The sequence below is a fragment of the Vombatus ursinus genome, unplaced genomic scaffold, assembly GCF_900497805.2.
Source record: "Vombatus ursinus unplaced genomic scaffold, bare-nosed wombat genome assembly UNPS02000580.1, whole genome shotgun sequence".
In the NCBI taxonomy this organism is placed as follows: domain Eukaryota; kingdom Metazoa; phylum Chordata; class Mammalia; order Diprotodontia; family Vombatidae; genus Vombatus; species Vombatus ursinus.
This window is the reverse complement of record NW_020940358.1, coordinates 19,632,149-19,659,453: the sequence shown is the minus strand read 5'-3', so window position 1 is coordinate 19,659,453 and position 27,305 is coordinate 19,632,149. Positions and strand designations below refer to the sequence as shown.

The following is a 27,305-nucleotide window of genomic DNA, read 5'->3' as shown; positions in this document are numbered from 1 at the left end:
AACAGGACTATATAAAACACAACCTTCCTGCCACTTTTACATCTGTTAGATAGTTTGAACTGCAGATCTAGAGAATGAAAAGGAAAATTCCATTTCTTATCCCACCTACATATTGCAACAGGATAAGACCCAGCCTCTCCCACGTTGCAGGGACCTCTAGACAATTACTCAATATTTATTTTGTTCCTTTTCCCCACCATGGAAACAGGGTGATCAGCATATGGGTAAGCTTAGATTGACAAAACAAAGGATGGGGTGGGTCAATGCTGGAAGTGAAGACATTTATTTTCTAGTTTTTCCACAAAGGAAAAGTAAATTTATAAACAGAGAAGAAGGAAATAAAAACTAAACAACTGTTAAAAAAAACCAAATCTGTTTATTGGTGTTGTAAGCTTTTCAAGGACAGGGATGAAGCCTTTGTTTTGTCTGCTCTGCTGTAATCCTGGGGTTTTGGAAAAATATAAACTAGCAGTCCTAAGTGATTACTTGTCCCACTCTAACTTGTTTTTGCTCAATTCATGTCAACCTATAAATAAGCGTTATCTACTTAAAGGTGTCATGCCAGAACCTCAGATATTCAGAAGAATCTATGAATGATCTCAGCCATGTGGGTCCTTTGTCCACTCATATAGATTGTAGCACTGCTTCCTCCCCCCCCCCCCCATGCCTTTTCATTTTATGGGATTTTTATCAATGTTTTTTCATAAATCCTCCATGGAGGACCTACTCCACATCATCATAGGAGCATGGATCATAGGAAACAGACAGGTTGGAAAGGACCTTAGAGGCCATCTAGTTGATTTACAGATGAAAAAATTGAGGCTCAGAGATATTATAGAATCAGAGATCTAGAGATGGAAGGGAACTTAAAGGTCATTTAATCCACTCTTCTTCATTTTACAGATGAGGAAAGTGAGGCCTAGGGTGTAAGTGACTTGTCTAAGGTCATCCAGGTGTAGATGGTGACAGTCAGTATTGAACTCCAGGTCCCATGATATCAAAGCCCCTTTCCATTGTGCATCTTACTGTTTTAATAACTTGAGGGGACTAATATAGCTACTCAAGCTTTCTATCTATGATCCACTCCACATCTGTCCTGCATTTTCCATATATGCATGTTATTTATAAAATGTTTTTTATGTCCAACTCATTTCTGGTAATATGTAGCAGCCCTTCTTCACCCACCATGTGCCTTTCCAGTGAGTGTGCCCTGTGGTTCACCTGAATTTTGATTCTTCTGAGAATTTTTGCCATAGTGACTCACTCATGAAACTGACAAAATGGGGAAAACAGCTGCTCTCTGTTGCCTGTTACTAAAACACAATTTTCAGTAAGGTATTTAGTCTTCCACTTTAAATGTGACTCTTGCCTCCTTTTCCAGTCATTTAATATTATTCCCCTTTGTGTAATCTCCATTCCAGTCAAACTAGCCAGTGGCTAGCTCTTCCTGGTATAGAATATTCCATGTCTAGAATTCACTTCCTACCTAACCTCTGCCCCTATAAATCCACAGCTTCTAACAAAGCTAATCTTGATTCGTGCCTCCAATAATTACTTTGTGTATATTTGCACATACTTTGTATTTACTTACAATTTGCATACACTTAGTAGAATGGAAATTCCTTAAGGCCAGAGACTGTTTCATTTTTGGCTTTGTATCACTAGCATTTAGCACAGTGCCTGATAGGCAGTCAAAATAGTAACTATAAGAGTTGCCAGCAATGACACACTATAAACTTTTTAGTAGCCAATGGGGTTGTCACGTGTCTGTAGCCGCTGCTGTTGGCAAGACTGAGGCTGATGGATTGCTTGAGTTCTGGAGTTCTCAGTTGCAGTATAGCTCCAATACCCAATATAATATGTGAACTCTTGAGAGCAGAGTGGGGCAAGCTGCCTAAACAGGGTTAAATCAGCCCAGGCTGGACAAAGGGAGCAACTTAAAGCTTTCTGGCCAATTAGTATTGGGATCAGCCAGAAAGTGGCTTCAGTACTTCCAGTTTGGGCAAGATAGGGAAACTCAGTATCAAAAACAAAACAAAAGGAAACAAACAGAACAAAATGAAACCTATTGCAGAATGATCATTAAGATCACAGCTCTACACTGGGAAGGAATCTCAGAGATTATCTAGCCCAACTCCTTCACTTTACAGATGAAGAAACCGATGTACAGGGAGAGGAAAGAGGAAAGGAAAAGGAGTAAGTATTTATTAAGCACCTACTATGTGCTACACACTGTGTTAAGTGCTTAACAAATATTATCTCATTTGATTCTCACATCAGCCATGGTAAGTAGGTACTATTATTATCTTATTTTGCAGTTGAGGAAACTGAGGCAAGCAGAAGTTAAGTGACTTGCCCATGGTCACACAGCTAGCAAGTGTCTGAGTTCTGATTTGAACTTAAGTCCTCCTGACTCCACGCCTAGCATAAAAAAAAATCTTCCTTTGTAACTACACACACACACACACACACACACACACACACACACACACACACACACCCCATACACATGATACAGAGGTTATTAACTTGGTTTCTTTTGGAATAGCAAATAAAGTAAATTACAGGATCTCAGAGTTGTGATTTCTAAGTCAGCCCTCTGTTTGCAAACTGAATAAATAACTGACAGAGTCATTAAATCTATAATCACATTTGTTCCTATTTAACCCTTCTTAAACTGTGGGTCATGACCTCATATGGGCAATAATGAAAGGTTTCTGAACGGGCATGCATTGAGCAATTTCTACAGCTTTGGTTCTGAACACAAAACATGTGCACTTTGCCCTTTGCATGTCCTCAGGCCACGCTATGCCAACGAATGCTGCAGAAAGGGAAAAGGAGCTGGGAAAAGGAGTTGTGAGTGGAAAAAGTTTAAGAAGCCCTGATTTAGATCTTTCAGTCACAAGTTTCAGAAGCGGGTGATATAACCAGGTAAAAGTATTTCCTACTCAGGTTTTGCCAGAGCACTTTGTCTGGATGGCCCTTTTATACATACTTTCCACTCCATAGCACTGCTTTTTGATTCATTGTTGTAGTTTTACTCCTTACCATTCAGTAGTCTGAAAACCTAAACCAATGAGTTTGTGGGAGGGAGGCTGGGGTTGTGGGGAGGGGAAATGTTTTGATTGTATGATTGTACTTTATACAATATTCCTTATAAAATCTGATTGATGTTAATTGGTTAAATGGAACTGGTGGTTAACAGTTCAAGGAGGACACACCAGAATGGGGGCCTGAGCTGATAGCATTAGGGAAGAATCACTCCAGTCCATCAGCAATACCCCTGGATCCCTGAGGGGTGAGATCATCAGCCCCTCTCTTTAGAAAAGGCAATTGAGAGTTCCACTCCATTATGTTATAATTTAAGGGATGTTGAGGCTCTTTGGTAGGAAAATAGGTAGTAGTCATGGCATAGCAGTTGGTGGAAGAGCAGTCAACATAAAAAGCCTCTTCTCAACTATGTGGTAAAATAACAAGAATAAGTTACAAAATGTCCACATGTTCTTCAATCATCATAAATCTCCCAGGAGTAGCTCCTGAGGATCTTCCACATGGATGATGCCATCTCAGCAAATTTATCGGGTCTAACTGATAGTGTCTTCAAAAGGGATTGAATCAACACCAATCATGGCTTTCTTTTGCATTTGTTATTGGGGAAGTGAGATGACTCACTCATGACTGTTGAGAGGCTTCAATAAAGAAGCAAAGGTGCTTTGGGCCTTCTTAAGCCCCTCACCCCCAAATTGAGCCTCTTTGGCCTTTTTTTCCATTCTTTTCTGTTCTAGGTGCAGTGAGTGGAGTCTCTGAAATTGGCAGTTTCAAAGACTGAGAACATAAGCCACAGGAATCCCAGAGTCAAAGAATCTGGGATAGGTATTATAGCCAGCCAATCACTGAAACCTCATGGGGCAGAGTGTGATCATCGAGAGTGACCTTCAGGATTCTAGGCAAGCAGAAGACTGCTATGATATTGCCTTTGGACATGAACTTGGTGAGATCAAGTCTGTAAAGGAGCCAAGCCTCATCTCCCTCTCTGCTCAGACCAAGATGATATAAGGGTATTATACCCCTTGGGTTTTGGGGGAAATGTTTGTATACTTGTTCTCGCTATATCTGTAAAATAAATGTAAAAGCAGCCTGGTATTAAGTGGTTAAATGAAATTGTAGTCCTAGTCACTGGCTCTTAAAAATAAACCCAAGGGAACATAGATGGTAGGGAATTGAACTTATGACAAAGGAAAGAGACACACTCCAACCCCTTAGAGTACCTGAGAACCCTGAGGCAGAGACGTAACAAGCCTATCCCTGAGAGAGTGGGGTCAGAGCATCTGTTACGCTTGTATCCCCTGGGCTTGGTGTATGTTGTCATTCAGTTGTTTTTCAGTTGTGTCTGACTCTTCATGGCCCCTTTTGGGATTTTCTTGGCAGAGATGCTGGAGTGGTTTGCCATTTCCTTCTCCAGCTCATTTTACAGATGAGGAAACTGAGGCAAACAGGGGAAAGTGACTTGCCCAGGGCCATACAACTAGTATGTTTCTGAGGCCAGATCTGAACTCAGGAAGAGGAATATTTTTTACTCTAATCCTGGCGCTCTATTCACTGAGCCATCTAGCTGCCCTGAGTTTGACACGTAGTAAGCACTTAATGAATTGTTCTTGACTGACTTGAGTGCCCATGACATGTTTTCATCTGTTAAAGCCCTGTGCAACACAGTTGAAACACTGATATTTACATAGCATTTTGGGGTTTTCAAAACACTTGTTTATGCATTATCTTGTTTGAGTCTCACAACAACCTGGTGGGATAAAGTTATATAAATGTTATTAACCCCATTTGATGGATTAGAAAACTGAATTCCTGAGAGGTTAAATGATTTGCCCGTTCAGATAACTTAGTAAGTTTAAGGTAACATTTGAACCCATGTCTTCCTGGTCCAAGTGTAGCATCTTATCTATTATGCCATATACTACCCTTTTACTCCCCTGTCTACCCTATCATGCTTGGGGAGATCTTGAATAGTACTGAGTTTGTATTTTTTTTGGTGTATTTTTTTTTTAGGCAGTTGGGGTTAAGTGACTTACCCAGGGTCACACAGCTAGTGTCAAGTGTTTGGTCAGAGGCTGGATTTGAACTCAGGTCCTCTTGACTTCAGGGCTGGTGCTCTATCCACTGCACCACCCACCTGCCCCTTCTTGAGTATTTTCTATTATAGTTATGTGTGTATGTTATAATCCAACTAGATTATAAGCCTATAACAACTGGGACTATATCTTATCTCATTGTTGTAGCTATTACATTATCTATTATAGTGCTATGTATACAGTAGTCTCCTTATTAATGTTTGTTGAAGATATTATTGGATCTCTCTTGATGCTGGGTCACCTACAGTGGTATATGGGTCTCAGTTTACTCCTGTGTAAAATGAGTGGGAAGAACTAGATGATCTCTAAGCCCATTGTGTATCTGAGATTTTATGGCTCTAGGAAATCAATGAATTGTCTTATTTTGATTGTTATAGGGAGACAAATAGGGCAGCTGGGTGGTGCAGTGGATACCGTGATAGGCCTGGAGTCAGGAAGACTCGTCTTTCTGAGTTCAAATCCAGCCTCAGACACTTACTAGCTGAGTGACTCTGGGAAAGTCACTTAACCCTGTTTGCCTCATTTTCCTCATCTGTAAAATGAGCTGGAGAAAGAAATGGCAAAGCACTCCAATATCTCTGCCAAGGAAACCTCAAATGGGGTCATGAAGAGTCAGACATGACTAAAATGACCAAATAACAACAACAATAACAAAAGAGAGACAAGATAGTGAAAACTCAAAGAACTTCATTTCTAAGAGGGTCCCCTTGGTTCCTTCTAGTTCTTGATTATATTTTCACCTGTGGTTACCATTTTCCATTTTAATTATCTTGTAGATCAAATTAATCAGTTGTAAAAAATCAGCCATAAATCTGAATTCAGGGTATAAAATTGACTCGGTCTATTTTCCTTAGAAGTGTTTAATTGCTGTAAGAGTCACTACAGTGAAGAAACCAAAAGAACCTAAAAACAGCCATAGCCAGCAAGTGGTCTCCTTAGGACCATATACTCAGAGCTTTTGGGAATATCAGAGGTCATCATGTCTAATGCATTAATTTTGTTGATGAGGACCCTAAGGTGTAGGAGGTTAAATGATTAAGTGACTCTTCCAAGATCATGTAGCTAAGAAGAACTACCAGGATATGAATGGATATCTCTGATTCCTATTGATTGATGGGGTCAATGAGCTTTTTACAAATCCCTTGCCCACTTTGTGCAGTGTAGACATGGATTCAGAGTGTTATCATTTAAAATTAGCCTCCAATTTTGCTGGACAGAAGGTCCCCGTGGTTCTTTCTTTATACAGAGCGGGCACTCAAATACAGACATGATTAGGCTAATCTGTCCTGGGGCAAAAAACTACTGGGGTGGTGGGGGTGTGGAGCAGTATGCAGCAGTGTTGGGAGCAGTCTGACTGATACCCAGGAGAGGGGGTGATCTAACCCTTACCCCCAAGAGGGACACTAGGGAGGAAATACCTAGGGGTACAAGGTAGACAGAAGACAGTTAGGATATATGCAGTTAGGTGGCACAGTGGATAGAGTGCTGGGTCTGGAGTCAGGAAGATTCATCTTCTTGAGTTCAAATCCAGCCTCAGATGCTTACTAACTGTGTGACCCTGGGCAAGTCACTTAACCCTGTTTGCCTCAGTGCCTCTTCTGTAAAATGAACTGGAGAAGGAAATGGTAAACCACTCTAGTATCTTTGCCAAGAATACCCCATAAAGATTTGGACACGACTGAAAAAATAACTGAACCACAACAAGTAGAAAGAACAAATCTCTTGCCATTCAGATATCTGTTTCCAGTGAGAAATTTCTGTTTGTTCATGCGATAAGTAGCATGAACTTCATGCTACTTATCGCTCTGCATGGAAATATTTATTGATTTATCAGAAGAAGTCAATAAAAAGCTATTAAATCAAATAAATAAATTTAGCCCTTCAGCTTTGCCATAGGGTCAATGAGTAGGCCAAGAGTAAATCTGTAATGACAGTAACATACACATGTTTAGTGTAGGTGGCAGCTGGTCTCCTTCTTAGCATTTGCTGCTCTCAGGATTTTAGAGAATCTAGAAACTTGTTTCCAACAAGCAGGTGCAATGTGGATGGAAGAAGGGTGAGAACCAGCCCTTTGGGTAACAAACATTCACTTGCTGGGCATTCCCAACAATTTTCTTCTACAGGTTATTAATAATAAATAATACATGTTATTAGATGGAAATATATTTGCTGAGGGTAAGGAGGAAACTGCGAGAGACATGTGGGGTAAGACAGATTATGCACTAGTGGAAGGAGATTTTGGCACAATGACTAATTCAAAGCTTCCCATCAAAATGACACTATCAATTCCATATTATATCACTCAGAAGTGAATTTTTTTATGAATGTACAATATCTAATATATTGGTGATCTGGAATGTCTTCAACAGTTCCCCTTAATAAATCCTTTGCAATCACATCTTTTTCTAGGTCTTAAGTTTCTTACTACCTATATTTATATCACTAATATTTCTGGATCTCAGTTTCCTCATTTAAAAATAATTGAGTAGGACCAGATGATTGCTAATGCACCTTTCATCTCTATCTCCTCTGATTATATCATTAACCTTACTGATTTTTGGAATACTACCTAGGACACACCTGCTGTGCATTATGTACAATAGGTGCTGTTGACTAAATCAATGAAATTTTATGGCCAGTACAAAATACTGCACAAGATTAATGGTTTCATTGCTGGGGGTACAACCTGAATGTCCATGTTTTCCCATAAATTCCCCATGGAAGAACTGCCCAGTGTGTTGGAGATTTTCCTCTTGTTCTTTTTATATCTCAAGAACATGAGTTTGTGACTGATCCATCTACTATTTCTATTTCTTCCTACATAGCACACCCATATCTGTTTTTCATTTATGTCCTTAGAATTAATATCTTTTACATTGTTTCTTGTATATAAGTCATCACTGGTGACTTGTTGCAGTCTAACTATGAAAATCCTCCAAGATTACATGCTGTCTTTTTGCTTTATACTATCTCACTTGGTGATAGCATCAGCTGTCATAGGTTCAATTATCATATCTAGTCAGATGATTTTTAGATCTGTGTATCCAGCCCTAGTCTCATTTCTGAGCCATACTGACACATCACCAACTGAATTTTGGAAGTTTTGAACTGGATATCCCATAGGCATCTCAAATTCAACATGTCCAAAGCAGAACTCATCACCTTTCTCCCTAGCCCTACCCCTTTCCCCTCTGAAATTTCCTGTTATTGTCAAGGGCACCATCATCTTAACCAGTCAATCAGGCTTACAACCTTGGTTTTATTTCTGATGCCTTACTCATCCCATATATTCAATCCATTGTCAAATCTTGCCATTTCTACCTTGACTACATCTCTTAAAAAATGTCACCTTCCCTCTACTCACACACTCACTATCCTAGTTCAGGCACTCATAACTCCTCACTTGAACAATTGCAATAACCTCCTAATTAGTCTCTCTGCCTTAAATCTTTCCCTATTCCAATCCACCCCACAACATAGCTGCCAAAGGAATTTTCCTAAAGCTTAGGTTTGACTATGCCATCCTCATAACTCAATACACTCCAGTGGCTCACTATTACCTCCAAGATCCAATCTGTACTTCTCTGTTGGCCATTTAAAGCTCTTCATAACCTTACCCCTTCTAGTCTTCTTATGCTTTACTTCTCTCTGCATACTCTGCAAATGTTCTCCTTACAGTTCCTAAAATGTGGCATGCCATCTTGCATATCTGTGCTTTTTAATTAATTGATCCTCATGGCTGGAATATTCTCCTTCCTCAACTCTGCCTCTTTGCTTCCCTTCAAGATTTGGCTCAAATCCATCTTTTGCAGGAGACCTTTCTTAATCCCCCCATTACTATTGCTTTTTCTCTGAGATGACTTTTCATTTATACTTTATAAATAAATAAATTTCTTATATGTGCAGTTATTTGCATGCTGTCTCCCCTTTTAGAATGTAAGCTCCATGAAGACAGGGAGTGTGTTTATGACCCCTCTTTTTTGGGGAAGGGTTATATATCCAGTGCCTGTGCATGCAGCAAACACTTAGAGATGCTTATTGATTCACTGACTGACCATGCATCTTTGCACTGACCTTTACATTATTTGTAATTAAAACATTTCTGGGATCATCTCATTCCACAATTCACAACCATATAGCATCAGAGGAAACTATTTGTGTTAAAGAGGCAGGGCTTACAACTATGAATATTCTGGGATCATTGAGAGCACTGTATAGTTTATCAATACAGTCAAATCTTCTCTTTCTACTCAGTTCCATTATCAGTCATCAGTGCTTGCCCATAAAGCCCATAGTGATGTATTAGTTCAACACAAGGGCAATGAATTTTGTCCATTTTGTTTCCAGTGTGGGATAGTTAGGCTAGTCCAGGGCCCTACATACCCTACACCCTAGGGCCGCACTTGAGGACCTAGAAGACCACACGTGGCCTGGAGGCCCCAGGTTCCCCACCCCGAGCTAATCTCTTTCACATAATAATAGATACACTTAAGGAGATTTTGTGAGACACCAAAGCCTGATGCAAATAATGTTCATCTGTACATAGAAATACTCAGAGAGCCTTGCCATCAATAGAAAATTTTTAAGATGAATTTAGGATAATTTTAGTGTTACTGTAGGTGACTATTTTTAGTGAACATTTACCTTCCCATTTAACACCTTACTTGATGTCAATATTCAGTGGTTTGTTGATCAAAGTAATTTCTTAGTTATATCTGTCATGGAATCTCATAGAATTTTATCTATTTATAGAGGACACCTCTAAGAAAAGCCTTCAAAGTTTTATTTTGGTTTATCAGGTAAAAATTTTTAAAGTCAATAAAGAATAGACACAGCATGATCTAATGTTCTTTACATCTCTCAACCAGTTGTGTGATTATGAAGATGCAGTCTTCCATAGAAAACTGCCTATGAAAACTTGCTTGTTCTCTTCTTACATTTAAATTGAGCATGCCTTCAATGCCTGAACAAACCATTTTCATAAAGATTTTATTGAGATGATAAAGTAGATCATACATTCATAATATCTTCTCAGTTGTTTTTTTTTTTTTTTTGGTAAAATCATCATCTGTCATTCTATTCAAGTGTCCTGTCCTTTGATATTTTGAGAATTAATGTCTAAGTGTTTTGAAAATTGTATTTTCTTCAGTACAAATGTCTTCTGTATTAAGTTTGTGAGATACAGCCACACTTCTGGGCACTATCTTCTTAAATACTATTGTTTCTTACCTACAAAATGCATCAGGTTCTGAGATATCTAGATGCCACTATTACTATTACTATTGTCAATGAATGTAGATTACTATAAAAGTACTTATGGTGCTGCTATATTGTGTCTATTTTTTGTCTCTCCAAATTAATCTGCAAATCCTTTTTAGATTACTTGGCTTGGGGAGATTTCATGTCAAGTTATCTCCTATTTCTTTTTCTCTTTCACAGTTTTTCCAGTGTTTTCTCTTTCTCTTTTTTCTTCCTTTCTTTTCTTTCTTTTTTCCTTTCTTTTCCTTCCTTTCTTTCTTTCTCCTTCTTTCTTTCTTTCTTTCTTTCTTTCTTTCTTTCTTTCTTTCTTTCTCTTTCTTTTTTCTTTCTTTCTTTCACTGTTATTTTCCTCTACAGTATTTTGTGAATGACCTCTTAGCTGCCATATCGTTCTATTTGGCAAGGTGGTCTAGTGGAAAGTTCAGTGGTTTTGGAATCAGAGATTCCATTGGAATCCTATCTGGTCTTCTTAATAGCTATGTACTTAACATTGGGTGGACCTTAGTTTCCTTATCAGTAATACAAGAACATTAGCTGATCTCTGTTGTTTCTAGCAGCTCTAAATTTATGATTGATTATAAGGAGATTGCTTACTGACCATAGTAATTTCCAGATTCTTTAGTTCCTTCATTTTAATGGCTGTCTTACACCAATTAAGCTCTTCTAGGAAATAATAACAGATCAAAACAATATCTTCACTTTTATACATTTCATCCAGTTTTTTTTTTTTTTAGTAATCACATGAAATATAAAATATGTCCCAGTCTAGTATGGATTTCCAGCCATAAGAATAAGAAGTTAAGATTAACAAAGTATGCTTTTGCCTAGCTTTTAATTATCCTAGGCAAAATATTTAAGTAATCTTGATCTTGCCAAATGTGACTGTGGAAATATAAACCTAGTAATTGTTGTTGTTCAGTCATTTCAGTTGTATCCAACTCTCCATGACCCCATTTGGGGTTTTCTTGGCAAAGATACTGGAGTGGTTAGCTATTTCCTTCTCCAGCTCATTTTATAGATGAGGAAACTGGGGCAAACAGGATTAGGTGACTTGCCCAGGGTCACACAGCTAGTAAGTGTCTGAGGCCAGATTTGAACTCAGAAAGATGAATCTTCCTGACTTCAGGCCTGACATGCTATCACTGTGCCATGTAGCTACCCACAAACCTACTTGGTGTACAAACAATATTTTAAAAAACCTACAAACCTTTAGAAAAGAAAGGGAATGGGTCATAATGCATGAGTTTACTGATTATTCTTCCATTACTTTGGGCATTTGGAATTTAGACACAAACACATTCAATGCCAACTTAAATAAGGATTTTCCAGCAGTACTGCCTCTAAAGATGTGGGAGGAATAAGAAACAAAGCAGCCACCACTTTAGTTATGTGGGGAAATGCCAATCGATCTAGCAACAAATGAGTTTAGCAAGAAGACAATAAGCAACAGACACTAAAATAATACAGCCTTCAAGGATAATGGCCATTCTCAACATCATACAATGGGGTCATAGGATTTAGAGCTGGTAGGAGACCTTAGAGATCATCTAGTTTCATTTTACAGATGAGGAAACTGTGTCTCAGACAGGTTAAGTGATTTTCTCAATATGTATTGGATATACACACAAACCTAAATGCATGACATAGAATATTAGAACTGAAAGGGATCTCAGAGAACATAGAATGTCAGAGCTGAGTTGAGAGGGACCTTAGAACATGTAATATTGTTGCTTAAAAAGGGCCTTAGATGCATCTAGTCCAACATCCTTACTTTATTCATGAGGGAAATGAAGCTTTATTGCTGTGTCACTTGCCTAAGACCATGGAGTTCATCACTGATGGAACTGGGACTAGAACTCAGGACTTGTGAATTCTAATAGAATGTTCTTTCTGCCATGTGAGGTAGGCTCCTTTAGTATAATACCCAGAGCACTGAAAAAACAGGTACACATCAAAAAGATTCGAAACTTTGATTTTTGCTTTTCTCTTAAAAATGTATATTAATTCATGTGATGACATTGAAATTCATAGGCTCATGAGATGATGAGCTAGAAGAGGTATTCAATATCCTCTAGTCCATTTTGCAGATGAATCAATAATCAATAAACATTTATTATACACTTGGTATGTGTCAGGCACTGTGCTAAGCACTAAGATGAAGAATCTGAGGCTGAGAGCTGAAATGACTTTCCTATGATCGCATAGGTAAGTACGTGGTAGAGCTTAGAATCAAGCCTGTGTCTTCTGATTGTATAACTGTATGTTATTATTTAGTTGTTTCAGTCATATCTGACTCTTTGTGACCCCATTTGGGATTTCCTTGGCAAAGATACAGAGTAGTTTGCCATTTCCTTCTCCAGCTCATTTTACAGATGAGAAAGCTGAGGCAAACAGGGTTAAGTGACTTGCCCAGGGTCACACAGCTAGTACGTGTCTGAGATTGGATTTGAACTCAGGAAGATGAGTCTTCCTGACTCCAGGCCTGGCGCTCTACTCACTGTGCCACCTAGTTGACCCATATAACTGCATAGCTCATTGCAATTTTTTAGTCCACACATCTCATTTCTGGTTTGAAATAGTCTGAAGGAATTATTTAAGGCTGGTACCCTGCTGTCTTTCCTGAAAATGCATTTTAAAAAACGGATTAATAGACATTGTAGCCAAATTGCAATCTGGCCTTTAAGCAGTATGGTTGACTGCTCTTGCAACAGTATTCCATGCCAGAAATGATGCAAACATGATGAGTCAAAGCACCATTATCGGACTGGAAGCCATAATAAGACCCATGTAACTTCAAATGCATCCACTAGTAAAAATGTATTAGCACCTCATACATGCAGCTCTTAGTAGATACCTCAGGCCTAGCACTTATATTATATTTAGGCATTTGAAAGACACATGAGAATAAAAAGAAAACGAAAGCCAAGTGAGAAAGGTGTGTCACAGTGTCAACCATCTTCACTATTATGGGATGCGTGCAAAATGTTTTAATAGACAATTGGAATTTACTCAAATGGATTCAAAAAATGGAGATACAGGGATGGGGAACCTGTGGCCTCAAGGCCACATGTGGCCCTCTAGGTCCTACTTTGACTCAAAGGGCTGCACTTGAGGACCTACAGGGTCACATGTGGCCTCAAGGTTGCAGGTTCTCCACCCCTGAGCTAAGGCATAGGAAAGTGGGTGCTAGATTGGGGTTAGAGAAGACAGGTTCAGGTCTTGACTAAGTTACTTATTTCCCGCACGACTGTGGACAAGAGATTTATCCCCTCTTGGGCTCAATTTCCTCATCTACAAAATCAGGATGATGGATTTGATGATCTCTAAGGTCCCTGCTAGCTCTAACATTTATGAGTTGATCATAAGAAGATACTCCTAATATCCAAGCTATGAAGATAGGCCTAATTTGTCCAATGCACTTACCACTTGTTTTACTCCTCTCATTACTGAATAGAAAAGGAGGAAATAGAACTTACCCATCCCTTGGGTATGCAAATCAGGAAACTGTGGAAAGAGGTGATGGAAAGCTTCCTTAAGGAAACTCTCCTTCAAATCCATTAAGCTCTTTTCATAGAGTCACCTTTTAGACTAGATATATGTGTAACTTTGCTTATCTGTTTCTTTCATCTTAAGAGGAAAACTCTAACACCCAATCTTACTTGAATGCGCTTGGTAAAATTTCAAGTTAAAAAAAATTACAGTGTAAGAAAAAGAAGCAGAATCATATTAAAATTAAAATTTTCTGCCTATAAAGGTTAAATGTATTTCTTTGATGAGCTCAGGGTTTTTGTGATAAATATTTTAAATGCTTATCATATAGTGCTGGTTCACTTGTTAGGGGAAAAAAAATCAAAAGAACTCATTCCTGCCAACACTTTTGTTTGCATGAATCACTGCTCAGTGAAACATTCCAGGCATATAATTTATCTGTTCTTTGGCCCATGTAGTAAATGCTTCATTAGTGCATGAATTCTTGCCTTGTTTTAATTATGCTATGCTCTGAATGTAGTTTTATAGTGCACAAAAATGAGATTGTCATTCATGAAACACAGAAGGTTTGTGTGTTACCCTTAGAATGAAATGGGGGCATCTATCTTCTGATTCACAATCCTATCTGTTAGCTGGAATTGATAATCCAATTCAAGGAGGGTGTTATGCTGAACTGCAAGGACATCTGACAGCCCTGTGCCCAAGTTCCAATTTACCCTAAGGATGCTGGGCCAATCCATTGACTATCATCTATGTAGAATATTGAGCTCCAGCCGTGGAAGCAGATGAGGAGGTTTTTGTTGTTGCTATTTGAGGGCTTGGTCCTACCATCTCACACAAAGAATAGCCAATTTATAAAGAACTGGCAAACTGTGGATCAGACAACTGTCCCAAACGATCAGAAGGCTCCTTGAAATCATTTGCAAATACACTTAGTCAAACCTCAATGAAATCCACATAAAACTTTGTGCCCACTAAGAAGAAAACTCTAACACCCAATCTCACCAAAAGTTTTCAAAAAATTTTAAGTAAGAAGAACAAAGTGAAATAGGCTTAAGAAGTGTTCTCTCTGCAGTAATCCCGTGAAATGGGTGGTAAAAGTAGAATTATCCCCATTTTACAGGCAAAAAGACTGAGGCTTGGAAAGTTTAAATGACTTCCTCATGGTCACACAGCTAATAGGTGGCAGAAGCAGGACTCAAAAGACAACTCATCTGATCCTAAACCCATCACTGTTTCCATGACTTGCTCACAATTTCTGCTCATTTGGAAAACCTATGCTCTTGGTGAGGGGGGTTAGGTAGTGCAGTGCACACAGCAGATGTGAACAAATATTTATTATGCCAGTGGACATTTATTATCTATTTATTTATTTTTAGGCAATTGGGGTTAAGTGACTTGCCCATGGTCACACAGCTAGTAAGTGTCAAGTGTTTGGTCTGAGGCTGGATTTGAACTGAAGTCTTCCTGACTTCATGACCGGTGCTCTATCTACTGTACAACCTAGCTGCCCCAGCTAGTGGACATTTATATAATGCCAAAGTATGCAAAATACTTTAGATATGTGTGTATATATGTATATAAGTATATGTCTGTATATACATATGTATATATACACACATATACATACATATATGTAAATACAGACACACCCATATACACACACACATGTATTCTCATTTGAGCCTGAAAAAGGCTCTGTGATGAAGGAACTATAGCCATTAGACTCATTTTACAGATGAGGAAACTGAAATTCAAGAGTTTAAGTGACTTGTCCATGGAAAGACAACTAGCAGAATTTGAACATTTGAACCCAGATCTTGACTTCAAATCTAGCACTCTTTCCACAATGCCCTTTTGCCTGAATGAATGAATGAAAAGACTATTCCATGTCTTCTCTGTGCTTTGTATGAAACACACATACAATACAAAGTAGTAGATACTCAATAATTCAACTTTAATGGCAGCTGTCATCCAGTCACAATTCTGGACTGCGCCAACTTCAAACAATTAAAAACACATGAATGTGCAGGTTTCACACATAAATATTGAAGGTGCTGGCCCATTTTCCAGATTGGAAGACAGGTTACAACTTTTGACTCTCCTAAGTGGTTACTATAGCTTTACTCCCTAGCTTGACAATAGTTGTACATCTGTTATAGCATCATGGACTTAGATATGGAAAAGACTTTTGAAGTAATCTATCATTTTGTAGTTAAGGAAACTGAGGTCCAGAGAGATTAACTTGTCCATGGTTATAACAGGTAGTAAGTAGAAGAGCTAGGCTTTGAACCTAGGTCCTTTGACTCAATCCAGCACTATCTACTGTACCAGCCTTCCTCTCATGGTGTTCCTAATATATCTCATCATCTTCAGATTCAAATCCCTTTTTCAATACACTCAAAATGGAATGTTCTTCCCAAATTTCTGTTATAAAATAATTTAGTTGGATAAAATAACAAATATAGGATGTATACCTCTTAGCATCCATGGGATTAAAGCTTTGTTCACCTAAGCTTTGTTGCCTTTTGGTCATCAGGCTTTTTTTTTTTAGTCTTTTAAGACTATTCTTGAGAGGGTTATAGAAAATGAATTGGTTTACCAAAAGTGTTAAGTTGTACAATTTCCTTCTCTGGATAATTTTGGAAGTAACACAGGCATTCATTTGTATGACATTAGTAGATGCAGACCTGTCTGGAGGCTAGGAGATGGAATTAAATGGCTTCTCAAGCTACCTTTCAGTCTTACGATTTTGTTTCAATGAATAACAGTTCAATTTTCTCAACTCAACTAAACAGGCCCAGAATGATTTTTGATTTCCTGGAGAAAATAGTATCTGATTATTTCCCCCAAGTGATTCTGGCTTCAGACCTATGAACTTAAGAATACATGCCCACAAATGTTATTTCATGCAATGGTTGACTTCTTCACCAACTCCCCCTTCCTCTACCCTCCTCACCTAACAGACAGCAATAGGTATATTGGACTTTAAGAACAGGAAGGGATAGTGGAGATCATCTAGTATAATGCTCTCATTTTATAGGTGAGGTAATTGAGTCAGGGAGGAAAAGTGCTTTGACCATGGACACTCAGCTAACTAGTGCCAAAAGTCAAACCCACATCATCTGACTCCAGAGCTAGTGGTTTTTCTATTCAGCTATATTGCCTCCCTGTAGGTGGCAGAGGTTCCTTGAAATGTACCACATTGCTAAGAGACACAGCTCCTCAAAATAGGTTCAGTTAAATTGGATCACAACATTCTCCCCCTTCAGCATTTCAATTCATAAGCTATAAGTTCAAGGCTATAAACTCCTTTATAACTAAAAGTTGTATTGAGTCCCCAACTACCACTGTACCCCTTATTCTACTCCAGCTCTGGCTACTGTTGTTTGAACATTCAAGACTTGATGTGTGAATTGTACAGAGAAATTACCTAGCTGGTGTATATAGCAGGTACACTTTTGGAGAGAGGCTTTTGAACCGATTATTTCAAAGTCCATAAAAATATGCTTTTCCCTAATCAAATAACATAGAAAATCCACCAACCACATAGCATTTTCCCCCCCTCAGTCCAACTCTACCAGCAGGATTTAATCTCACCTTTTGTATTTAAAAAAAAAACCCATTGATTTAAAAGTCTATTAATAGTGGCTCAGTGCCAGAGAGGGGGGAGGGGTAGGAAAGGATAGAGGGAGAGGGAGACAGAGAGAGAGAGAGAGAGAGAGAGGGAGAGAGAGAGAGAGAGAGAAAGAGAGTGAGAGAGAGACCTTACCAACTCCCATTTCCTTTTCTACTATACTAATTCTAGACCTGAATAAAAATAAATTCTAAATATCTTAAACAAACAGACGATTAAATAATGATCTGCCCAAACACTAAAAGGAGGTTGTCTTAGTTTTTGAGGAGCAGAAATATCTGATTTGGGACAGCTCTCTCTGAAAATATAAACTTTTATCAAGATATAGTAATGTTATAAGTAGAAATATTGTTCATAGCACACCTTGATCTACTCCTATGACATGGTATAAATGAAGATTTTCAGAAAGGAAAAATATCCCTCAACTTACCCACACAACACCTATTATTGGTGAAATAACAGGCTTCTAACAAGAGGCAAATTATGACCTCTCTTAGACCAAGAATAATTGTGACATTTTGACTGCTTTTACATCCAGGTCTACTGACCACATACAGTTCTCCTACCTCAAACTCTGCTAAATAGGACAAACTCATCTTTGTGGAAGTCATCTTCCATTTTTTTTTTTTACACAAAACAGATGAAACAGCTGTTAGTGCTCTTCAAACAGATGTTCCTGTCAGCTAAAGCGTCAGGGAGACACTACACTACAGTGTCCTATTTGTTTTAGGGGGTCAATGACTTGATACCTTCGTCAAGGCCCCTGGTGTCTGTTGTTTAACATATGTGAAGTTGTCTTACCCCATTAATGGTCTTAGGAGATTTCATTAAGAATGAAATGGATATTCCTGTTTAAACACTTGCCTTCTCCTCTGGGACATTGTTCGACTGGCTTGGTAATCCAGGAGTCTCTCTGTCCAGGTGCTGGTTCTCTGTATTATCAGTTCCCTCTTGGATTCCAAAGGGAACAGGTATATTTTCTTTTTTCTTGTCCAGTTTGAAGAATTTGTTGAAAAAGCTGGGTTCCTGGGGTTTGGCAGGGGCTGCACCCTCTGCCTCAGGTGGAGGCGATGCTGGTTGTTCGGTAGTACTAAGGGATGCTTCAACTGGGACCTGGTTTTGGGTTTTATCTGAATCTTCTTCCAGTGCAGCTGTTGCCGGAAGTTTCATGTTCTCACTTGATGCTTTGTTCGCTGGGGGGTTTTCAGAGCTGACATCCAGGCACACTGATCCAACTGATGAATCTGTGCCTTGGTCTCGGGTACGTCCTGGTACAGGCCGCGAGAGTGTCAAGAAAAAACGAGATTTAGCAGCTGGTGTTGGGGCTTTGGCCTCCTTCCCAAGATTCTTTCCGTTGGCCTCAGAAACAGTGCTTATCTCCATTGTTGTATGGGAAGAAGTGGCCACATTACCCTGGTTAACACTTGTCTCTGTACTGGCTGCAAACACAAACACAAAACATTGATTATTCAACAAAACAAGGAAACTCAAGTATTAATCATGGACTTCAAATGTTCCATACTCTTGTGTTTTTATATGACAAAAACAAAGCAGACTTGTGGCATGTTAATAAACCCCTTGTTCCTTGCCTTGCCTGTGATATAAATGTTGGTTTACCTAGAGATACTTCATGTCTTTTTTGGGAAAATTCAGACGAGGAATAGCACAGGCTGAGCTATCCAGGATCAGCTCATGGGCCACATCAGGACTGGGGTCAGGAGGCAGTCTTAAAGAAAAAGAACAGGACCAGATGTCTGCTGTCTGGAGAGTTTTGGGAAACTTCAACATTTTTTTTCCAGATTAAAAAATGGAGGCCAAATTGAAAAGCATGAGTTATTTAGAACACTGACATGCCAACAAGGTGTGTGTGTTTGTGTGTATGTGTGTGTGAAAAATAATAACAGCTGAAACATAATATAGTGGTTGAAGTTTTCCAGAGCACCAGTTTGGTAGCTAGGTAGTATAGTAAATAGAATGTAAGATTGGAGTCAAGAGTTAATATGTTGCCTTATACACTTACTAGGTCTGTGACCTTACTCAAGTCACTTACTCTCTTAATATCAGTTTCCTTACCTGTAAAAATGGTCTTTTTCATGAGACTGTTGTAAAGATCAAATAGAGATAGTACATGGAAAGTGCTTTGCAAACTTTAAAGTGCTATATAAATATTAATTACTATTATGTCACTAGGTCCTCTCAAGAACATTTGGGAGTGTGTGGGGTTCAAGTTTTTTTTTTAATCCATATTTAATAGATGAAACAACAAATGATACTATCCAAATTTGAGAGTCTATGAAGCTGAGTCTGTCATTCAGCCTAGATGGAGTCTCTCAGCAAAAGAAGTTTGGCCATTGATTGAGAACTTTTTTTTCCAGCCTCAGCAAGTAATGAAGTTTTTCTTTTAAGGCATAGATTCTGATCTGCATTGGTAGAGAAAATAGTCTCATGGCAGAACCATGAAATATTACAGAAATCTACATATGAAGAAATAAGATATATGATATATAGAAAAAGCAGGGGATTTGTGTTCAAATTCCAGTGCCACTCCTGACTATACCTATGAAACTTATTCTATGGTACCTATGTGACACTGAGAAAACCAGTTGGTCTCAGTTTTCTCATCTATAAAATGATGACTAAATAGTTTTTAAAGATCATCTATAACTCTAAATTGTATTATCCTATAACGCTGTTCGATGTTAAGTGACTTATCTAAGATCATATAGCTAGGAAGTGGAAAAGCTAAGGTTCCAACCTAGCACCTCTGACTTCAAGTCCAATAGTCCTGCCACTATACCATGCTGCCTTTCAAATTGTGATGAAAATCAAATACAATATACAGATTTGACAAAGCGGATCAGGCTAAATGTCTGAGGATATGTATGGAGACAGTACCTCATGTGTTCATTGGTAAAGTAGAGGGACCATGCATTTGCCTACTTCAACATGAACTCTCAAGTAAATATTCTACTACCATAGCAGGATCAAAAAGACTGATTTTTTCTGTCTCTGTCTCTGTCTCTCTCTGTCTCTGTCTCTGTTTCAGTCTCCCATAGACAGAGTTCTTTCAGCATGTATCTTATCTCTGTCTCCTCTTTATTTAAACTTTGTGCATTTGCAGATGTACTCAAAATTTGGTTGTTATATCTCCATTCTCATTTTGGGGGTTTCGGTATAGGAGTTATTTTTTTTTCTTGTCCCATTTGCTCATTTTCGTGTTGGAGTAGGGTGTAGTGGTGTGTATGTGTGTGTGTGTGTGTGTGTGTGTGTGTGTGTGTGTATGGGTATGTGTGTGTGTTTGTGTGTGCATGCATATGCACAAGCCCATTGCCACTTGCGGAATTGTCAATATGAAGTAGATCTAAAAGCAGTCAAGAAAAAGAGGTTTGGATTCTCTGCTGCAATCCTGTCTCCCCATGTAATATTTTACAGAGCACAGAGAAGGAGATCAAAGAAAGGCTGCAGTGACCTGTGCCCTCAAAGGGGTCCACCTACACATTAGACCCCAAGCCAATCACCTCAACCATGCCTCAGCTAAAATACTGACTAATTAACTCCTGCATCTCTTCTTGCTGCTTCCTCTGTTGCAGAGGCCCTCGTTGGAGGGGGAGGGAGGGGTTTCTATAAACAGGGGAACTGACAAAAGACCAAAAGAAAAAGCCAGAAAGAGAGAGCAGTGTCAGGTCCCTGAGTGACTAAGTAAGCCAGCTGATGTGCCCAGTGAATGTAAATTAAATTTTCTGATGGACCTTGCCAGCAGAAGAGGAAACAGCTGAAGAAAAGTGAGAGGCAAAAATTCCCCACAAAGCAAGGCTTTTCAAGATGCCAAGAGTTTCAACTATTTCTTTCAGCATCTTTCCTCTTGCTCTACTATTCTGGCAGGGAAGGGAGGGAGGATGGAGAGAGAAGAGTCTACAATCGTGCAATGCCTTCTCCCAGACTTTAAAATTCTTGGCACATTGTGTTAATACCCTTGAGCAGGTCATTCACTCTATCTGCCAGAGAGAGGTTTCAATGCATAGATGGATAGTACTAAATATGGAATAATCTCCTAAGATAAATAGAAGAGTCATTTGTTTCAACACAGATTGGTACTTGACTCTCTTAGAAAATAAGTTCCTTGAGAAAGTGTACTACCTGCTACTAATTTTGTTTTCTCTCTAGACAACATGAATGCTGTTGAAAACTCATTTATTTCGATGGTGATAAGATGCCGAGAGTATGACAACAATTGATCAGGGCCTAGTCTGTTTGTCAATAAAGCCATACCAATCATCTCCATAGGCACTTGTCTCCTGTCTTCAGGAGAGAACATCTCCATACCTGCAGAGCAGGTCTTTATAGGAAGTGGGACAATGTATTGAAGATAAAATCAGAGCAAGTGAGAGGAAATTCTGATGTCCCTGATCAGAGCTAGCTCTGTGGTTGCCCTAATGTTGTTGGTACCTGACTTTAAAATAGACTCAGCATGAGGCACTAAGTACGTGTGTGTATATGGTTGGAGTGGTGGTGGTAGAGACGGCAGTATACTGCCTGTAGCTTGAGGCAAGGAAGAACAAAATGAAATTTGTCTGGAAGAAACAACTTGTCCAGAAGAAAGGTCTGGAGACCCTTGGTCAAGAAGGTCAAGTCAGGTGGTCTTGACAACTGCGTCGAGTGACCCTTTTATGTGCAAACTGAATTGGGCAGTAAGTGCTGATTGACACTAGAACTGGACATGCCTTGACCATCTCAAAGCCATATTGGTTCAATTGATCTCATTCTAAATAAGCCATAACCCTTTGCAGAGGAAGTGGTGGCAGCAGATGCTGGAAGTGGCAATGAAGACAGAGAGTAGTAATAGTAGAGTGACAGAGCTTTCAAGCCTTGACAGGAGTAGAGACACCAAGTAATATCAAGCCATATGTGCAGGAATTGGTGGGCAGTGAACCCCAGAACTATCAAAGTAGGAATTGGAACAAAAGAACAATGAGACAGAGCCATAGTAAGAAGTAAACTCAGACCTTGCTTTTTACTAGTACTGTGAGTTGTATGGACTGTGCAGGTCTGAGAGAAAGAGAATTGGCTCTCTAGAAACCCCTATTTCTTGGATTCAACCTTTGTGTATCACTATATGTATGGAGAGACTGTATAGGTCCCTGGGGCAGGTTGGGACCCACCAGAGAGTAAAGTTTCCTTGCTAGTCTATGGATTCAGATGTGAGTCATTTCTATATGCTTTGTTATGTGTACCTAACTTGATCTACTTTTCATGTCTTGTCCTCTTGCGAGAGAATTGAGTACGCCTAAATGAGAGAGAAAAATAGCCGAGTTTAGATATCCTCAGAAATGAGAACCTCTGGACTACATAGAATATTAATTATTAAAAAGTCTCCAAGAGAGGACCATTGATTGAGGAATGGTGATAAATTGTGGTATATAAATATAAGTGTGATGGAATCTTTTTTGAAATTCCAAGAAATAATGAATATGAAGAATTAATAGGAACTTGGATAGACTTGTATAAACTGAGACAGAACAAAGTAAGCAGAACTAACAAAAGTACATAATGACAATAATCATATAAAGAAAAATGGCACTGAAAGACTTCAGAATTCTGACCAATGTAGTGACCAATTACGATTTTAAAGGAATGATAGTGAAGCATGCCTCTCACCAATTAGCATAGAGGTATCAGATGTGGGTGCAGAGTAAGGCATTCATTTTTAGGCATAGCAAATGTGTTCATTTGTTTTGCTTAATTGTATTCAATTTTTACAAGTTAGGGTTCTAGGGTTTTATAGGTCAGGGAAGTCATGACATATATATGTGTGTATGTATACAAATGTATATTATATGTATATATATCTTTATATATACATATACTAGGCAAGGCTCCAATTTTGTCAAATGAATAATACCTAAAACACCAATAAAACTTTTTTTTAAAGGAAAAATAGGGCAGCTAGGTGGCACAGTGACTGGAGCTCTGGCCTTGGAGTCAGGAAGACCTGAGTTCAAATCCAACCTCAGACACTTGACACTTACTAGTCGTGTGACCCCGGGCAAGTCACTTAGCCTTGATTGCCTCACTAAAAAGAAAAAAACAAACAAACAAACAAAAACGAAAAAAGAAACCTTCATGTTTAAGTTTGGGTCCATAGCTTCTGTTCTGAGCCACTGGTTTTATAGACTTGAGAGCTCTGAACAAAATAATGGCTTGATCTTTCAAGGTATCAACAAGGTATCTCTAGTTTTTGAAATTTTTCTTTGATCTAGATTCTAAGATTCTTAGTAGGATATTTATCACTTCCCTAGTACAGATTGTTCCTGATTGAAACAAACTTTCCAATTATGTCTCTCTCTCTGGAAAAGTTTTGAATGACAAAACTCAGAATCTTGGAAGTATTGTTTGTTTGACAAAAGTGGAACATTCTCTGGTAGGATGGTTCTTTATGGAATGGATTAAAATACTACTCAGCTAATAATTTTTTTTCCTTTGGACAAGGTACTTAACTTCTCTTTTCCATTTTTGTCAGTCTGAGGGCACTCGTGTAGATAGGCTTCATTCTTAAGTTTATAGGCAGTTAGGTGGAGCAGTGGGTGGATAAAGTGTTGGCTCTGGAGTCAAGAAGACCTGAATTCAAATACAGCTTCAAATACTTATTAGCTGAGTGATGCTGGTTAACCTTTGTCTGCCTCACTTTCCTTATCTGTCAAATGGACATAATCATAGTATGTACTTTCCAGGGTTGTTATGAGATCAAGTTGAGATAATATTTATAAAGTGATTTATAAACCTCAAAGTGCTACGCAAATGCTAGCTGTCCTAGCATTTAGGCTGATATTGTTTCTCTGATGATGAAATGATCCCTAAAATGTCAGAACTTAAAGGGACATCAGACATCTTCTAGCCCAACCCAACCATTTTGCCGAGAAAGAAACTGAAGCCCAGAGAAGGAAAGTGACCTCACAGAATTTCAATCAGAAGGTACTTCAGAGGCCTTTTGGACCAACCTGTGCTTGACCAAAATTTCCCACTGTAACACAGCTCACAAGCTCTCAGTAAAAAGATTAGCCCTGAACCTTGGGATCCTATATTTTCCAGTCTTTGAAGAGGAAGTAGGAAGAGAAGTTAGGGAAAAAGTAAAATAGACTATAGTTCCTTTAATAAAACTGGTGGCTTTTCTTTGTTGACTTAAAAAAAATTATTGATAAAAATTGTATTGGGGCAGCTAGGTGGTGCAGTAGATAGAGCACAGGCCCTAAAGTCAGGAGGACTTGAATTCAAATCCGGCCTCAGACCAAACACTTGACACTAGCTGTGTGACCTTGGGCAAATCACTTAACCCCAATTACCTAAAAAAAAAAAAAAGAAAAAGAAAAAAGAAAAAGAAAAAACTATATCACATTCACTTTCAAATATATTCTTCCTCTTTGTTTCTCCATTGTGAAAATGAGAAAGAAAGAAATGAAGGAAGGAAGGAAGGAAGAAAGAAAAGAGAAAAAAATCAGTTCAGCAAAACTAACCAACACATCATCTAAGTCCAACATTAAATGCAATGTTCCACACCCATAGTCCTTCACCTCTGCAGAGCTTAGAACAGTGATGAATTTTCTCAACTCTTCATCAGGGCCAAGCTTGGTTATTATTGTTAGTTACATAGCATTCAGAACTGGGGTATTTTCAAGGAGAGTCTGCATATAAGGAATACCTCAGATCTAGGAATGATATGTTAAAAAGAAAGAAAAATCCCCAAACCAAATTCACAGCACTGACCTTCATTTTCTCTGCCTGCCTGACAGCAGGCCCCGCTCCTCATCTCCCACCTTGAATTTCATGTTAATGGAATATCTCCCTCTAGCATTTAAATTTGAGCAAAATCTCAGCAAATCTTTGTTTTGTACTATTTCTCCCCCATCATCTCTAATCTCTCCAATTTGGGCTAAGGACTCTCAACAGAGCGCTTAGTATGGAAACCCAGTGATCCATTTCTCCTGCATTATCCATGTCCCCCAGCATATTTTAATTTTCCCAAGAATACTTCTCTGAGTGAGCAATTCATCATAATTGCTCAGCACTTTTCAACTGATCTCTTAACAACCTGCAGACCCAACAGACTGACTAATACACTGTGACAGCGCACCTCTGATACATTCTGCAAATACTTAACAGAAGGGCACTCCCAAGATTTCTCTTTGTCTTACTGCTTTTCATCATGTCCAAAGAAAGATAAAAGGGCCAGTGACAATGATTAAGACTTCTTTGGCAGGTAGGCGTGCATTAGAAAATACAGGTGGTTTTCTTTGAAACTTCATCTTCAATCTTTTTTTTTTTGGTAGCCCTTTGAAAAGACCATATAACATATAATATAGAAGATATAATATGAATAGCCAAGTGGCCTTGTGCATAGACGGTGAGTGTGAGTCAGGAAGACCTGGATTTGAGTTCCACTTCTGCTCCATCCTAGGCTTGTAATCCTTGGCAAGTCACTTAACCTTAGGACTTCAAGCAACCCTAAGACTGTAAGTCACAGACAAGTTGGTTGCATTTGCAACTAGAGAGGGAATTTCTTCACTAGGCGCTTTCCATACCAAGGAGATCATAGATTTAGTGAAAAAGAAAAAGAATATTATATATAAAGTTACAAAGAGTGACTTTGAGAGGCAGGACAGTAAAAGGGATAGAGAACTGGAGTCAAGAAGACCTGGGTTCAGGTTCCATCTCTGACATACACAGAATCCCAGACAACTTTCAAAGATGCTCAATTGTAGCATAGATACCAATTTGAATTGAGAATTTACCTCACTAGAGTTGCATGGACAGGTGAAGTCATAGATTTGGACCAAAAATAATGGTTTTAACATTAATTGCAGAATCAATGACTCGCCAGAGCTAGGAGAGACCTCAAAAGTTATCTAGTTCAAAATCTTAATTTTCTAGGGAAACTGAGGCTCAGTGGAAGGGAAGAAGTTACTTATCTCGGGTCACATAGCCATAGGGACAGAGCAGGGACTGTAAGTCAGATCTCTCATATTAAGCTCTTTCCAATACACATCATGTTGTCTTTCTAAAGGTAAGATGAATCCTAAAACAATGCCAGATTTGGATAGGATTATATGGAACAAACTCCTCTTTTCACAAAGGATGACAGTGAGGTACAGACAGAGGAGACGTCCGTGGAAAGTGCTGGACTTGGAATCAGGAGACCTGGTTTAAATCCTAGCTCTTCCACTTACTACCTATGTGACCTTCGTCACTTGAGCAAGTCACTTAGTCCTCTGGGCCTCAGTTTGCTTACCTATTCCATGATTTCCATGTTGCCTCCCAGCTCCACATCCATAATCTAGTAATTCCCTGAGCCTATAAATCATAGAATTTCCATGACAGGGAACTTCAGAGGCTTATAACTGATTGACAATCCCCTCATAACACTGCCATCAAGAGGGGCTCCAATAACTGATTGAAAACTCTAGGTAGAAGGAAACTACTGATTTCTGGAGAATCACAGTGTATTCTCAGGAGGCTCTACTTGTGAGAATATTTTTCCTCACACCAAGCTTCAATCTACCTTTCTTAGACTTGAATCCAGTGTACCCAGTTCTGCTTCCAAGCCAAGTAGAACATATCTAAGCCCTCTCCCTCACCAACCTCTCTTCAAATACTTGAAGACAGCTATAATGTGTCTCTTTATGCTAAACATCCCTCTTGCTTCAAATGATTCTCACGAAGCACAGTTTCCAATCTGCTCAACAACTTATTGCCCTTGTCTGGACAAACTTCTACTCATCAAAATTCTT

At 38.8% G+C, this 27,305-nt stretch overlaps 1 protein-coding gene and 1 long non-coding RNA gene across 8 annotated transcripts in view; one reads left to right on the top strand and one right to left on the bottom strand.

Annotated features, from left to right (window-relative positions):
• Positions 1–4,418, top strand: part of LOC114032495 — a 33,670-nt gene extending 29,252 nt beyond the window's left edge. The window contains exons 3-4 of the long non-coding RNA XR_003567841.1: positions 2,801–2,931; positions 3,786–4,418. This is a non-coding gene — a long non-coding RNA (uncharacterized LOC114032495). The remainder of the gene's footprint in view (positions 1–2,800; positions 2,932–3,785) is intronic.
• BCAS1 (breast carcinoma amplified sequence 1) overlaps positions 1–27,305 on the bottom strand; it is a 156,131-nt gene that overhangs the window by 84,603 nt on the left and 44,223 nt on the right. For all 7 annotated transcript variants that reach the window (XM_027847761.1, XM_027847773.1, XM_027847766.1 and 4 more), the window contains exon 4: positions 18,391–18,965. In XM_027847761.1, the coding sequence (XP_027703562.1) occupies positions 18,391–18,965 (575 nt within the window). The remainder of the gene's footprint in view (positions 1–18,390; positions 18,966–27,305) is intronic.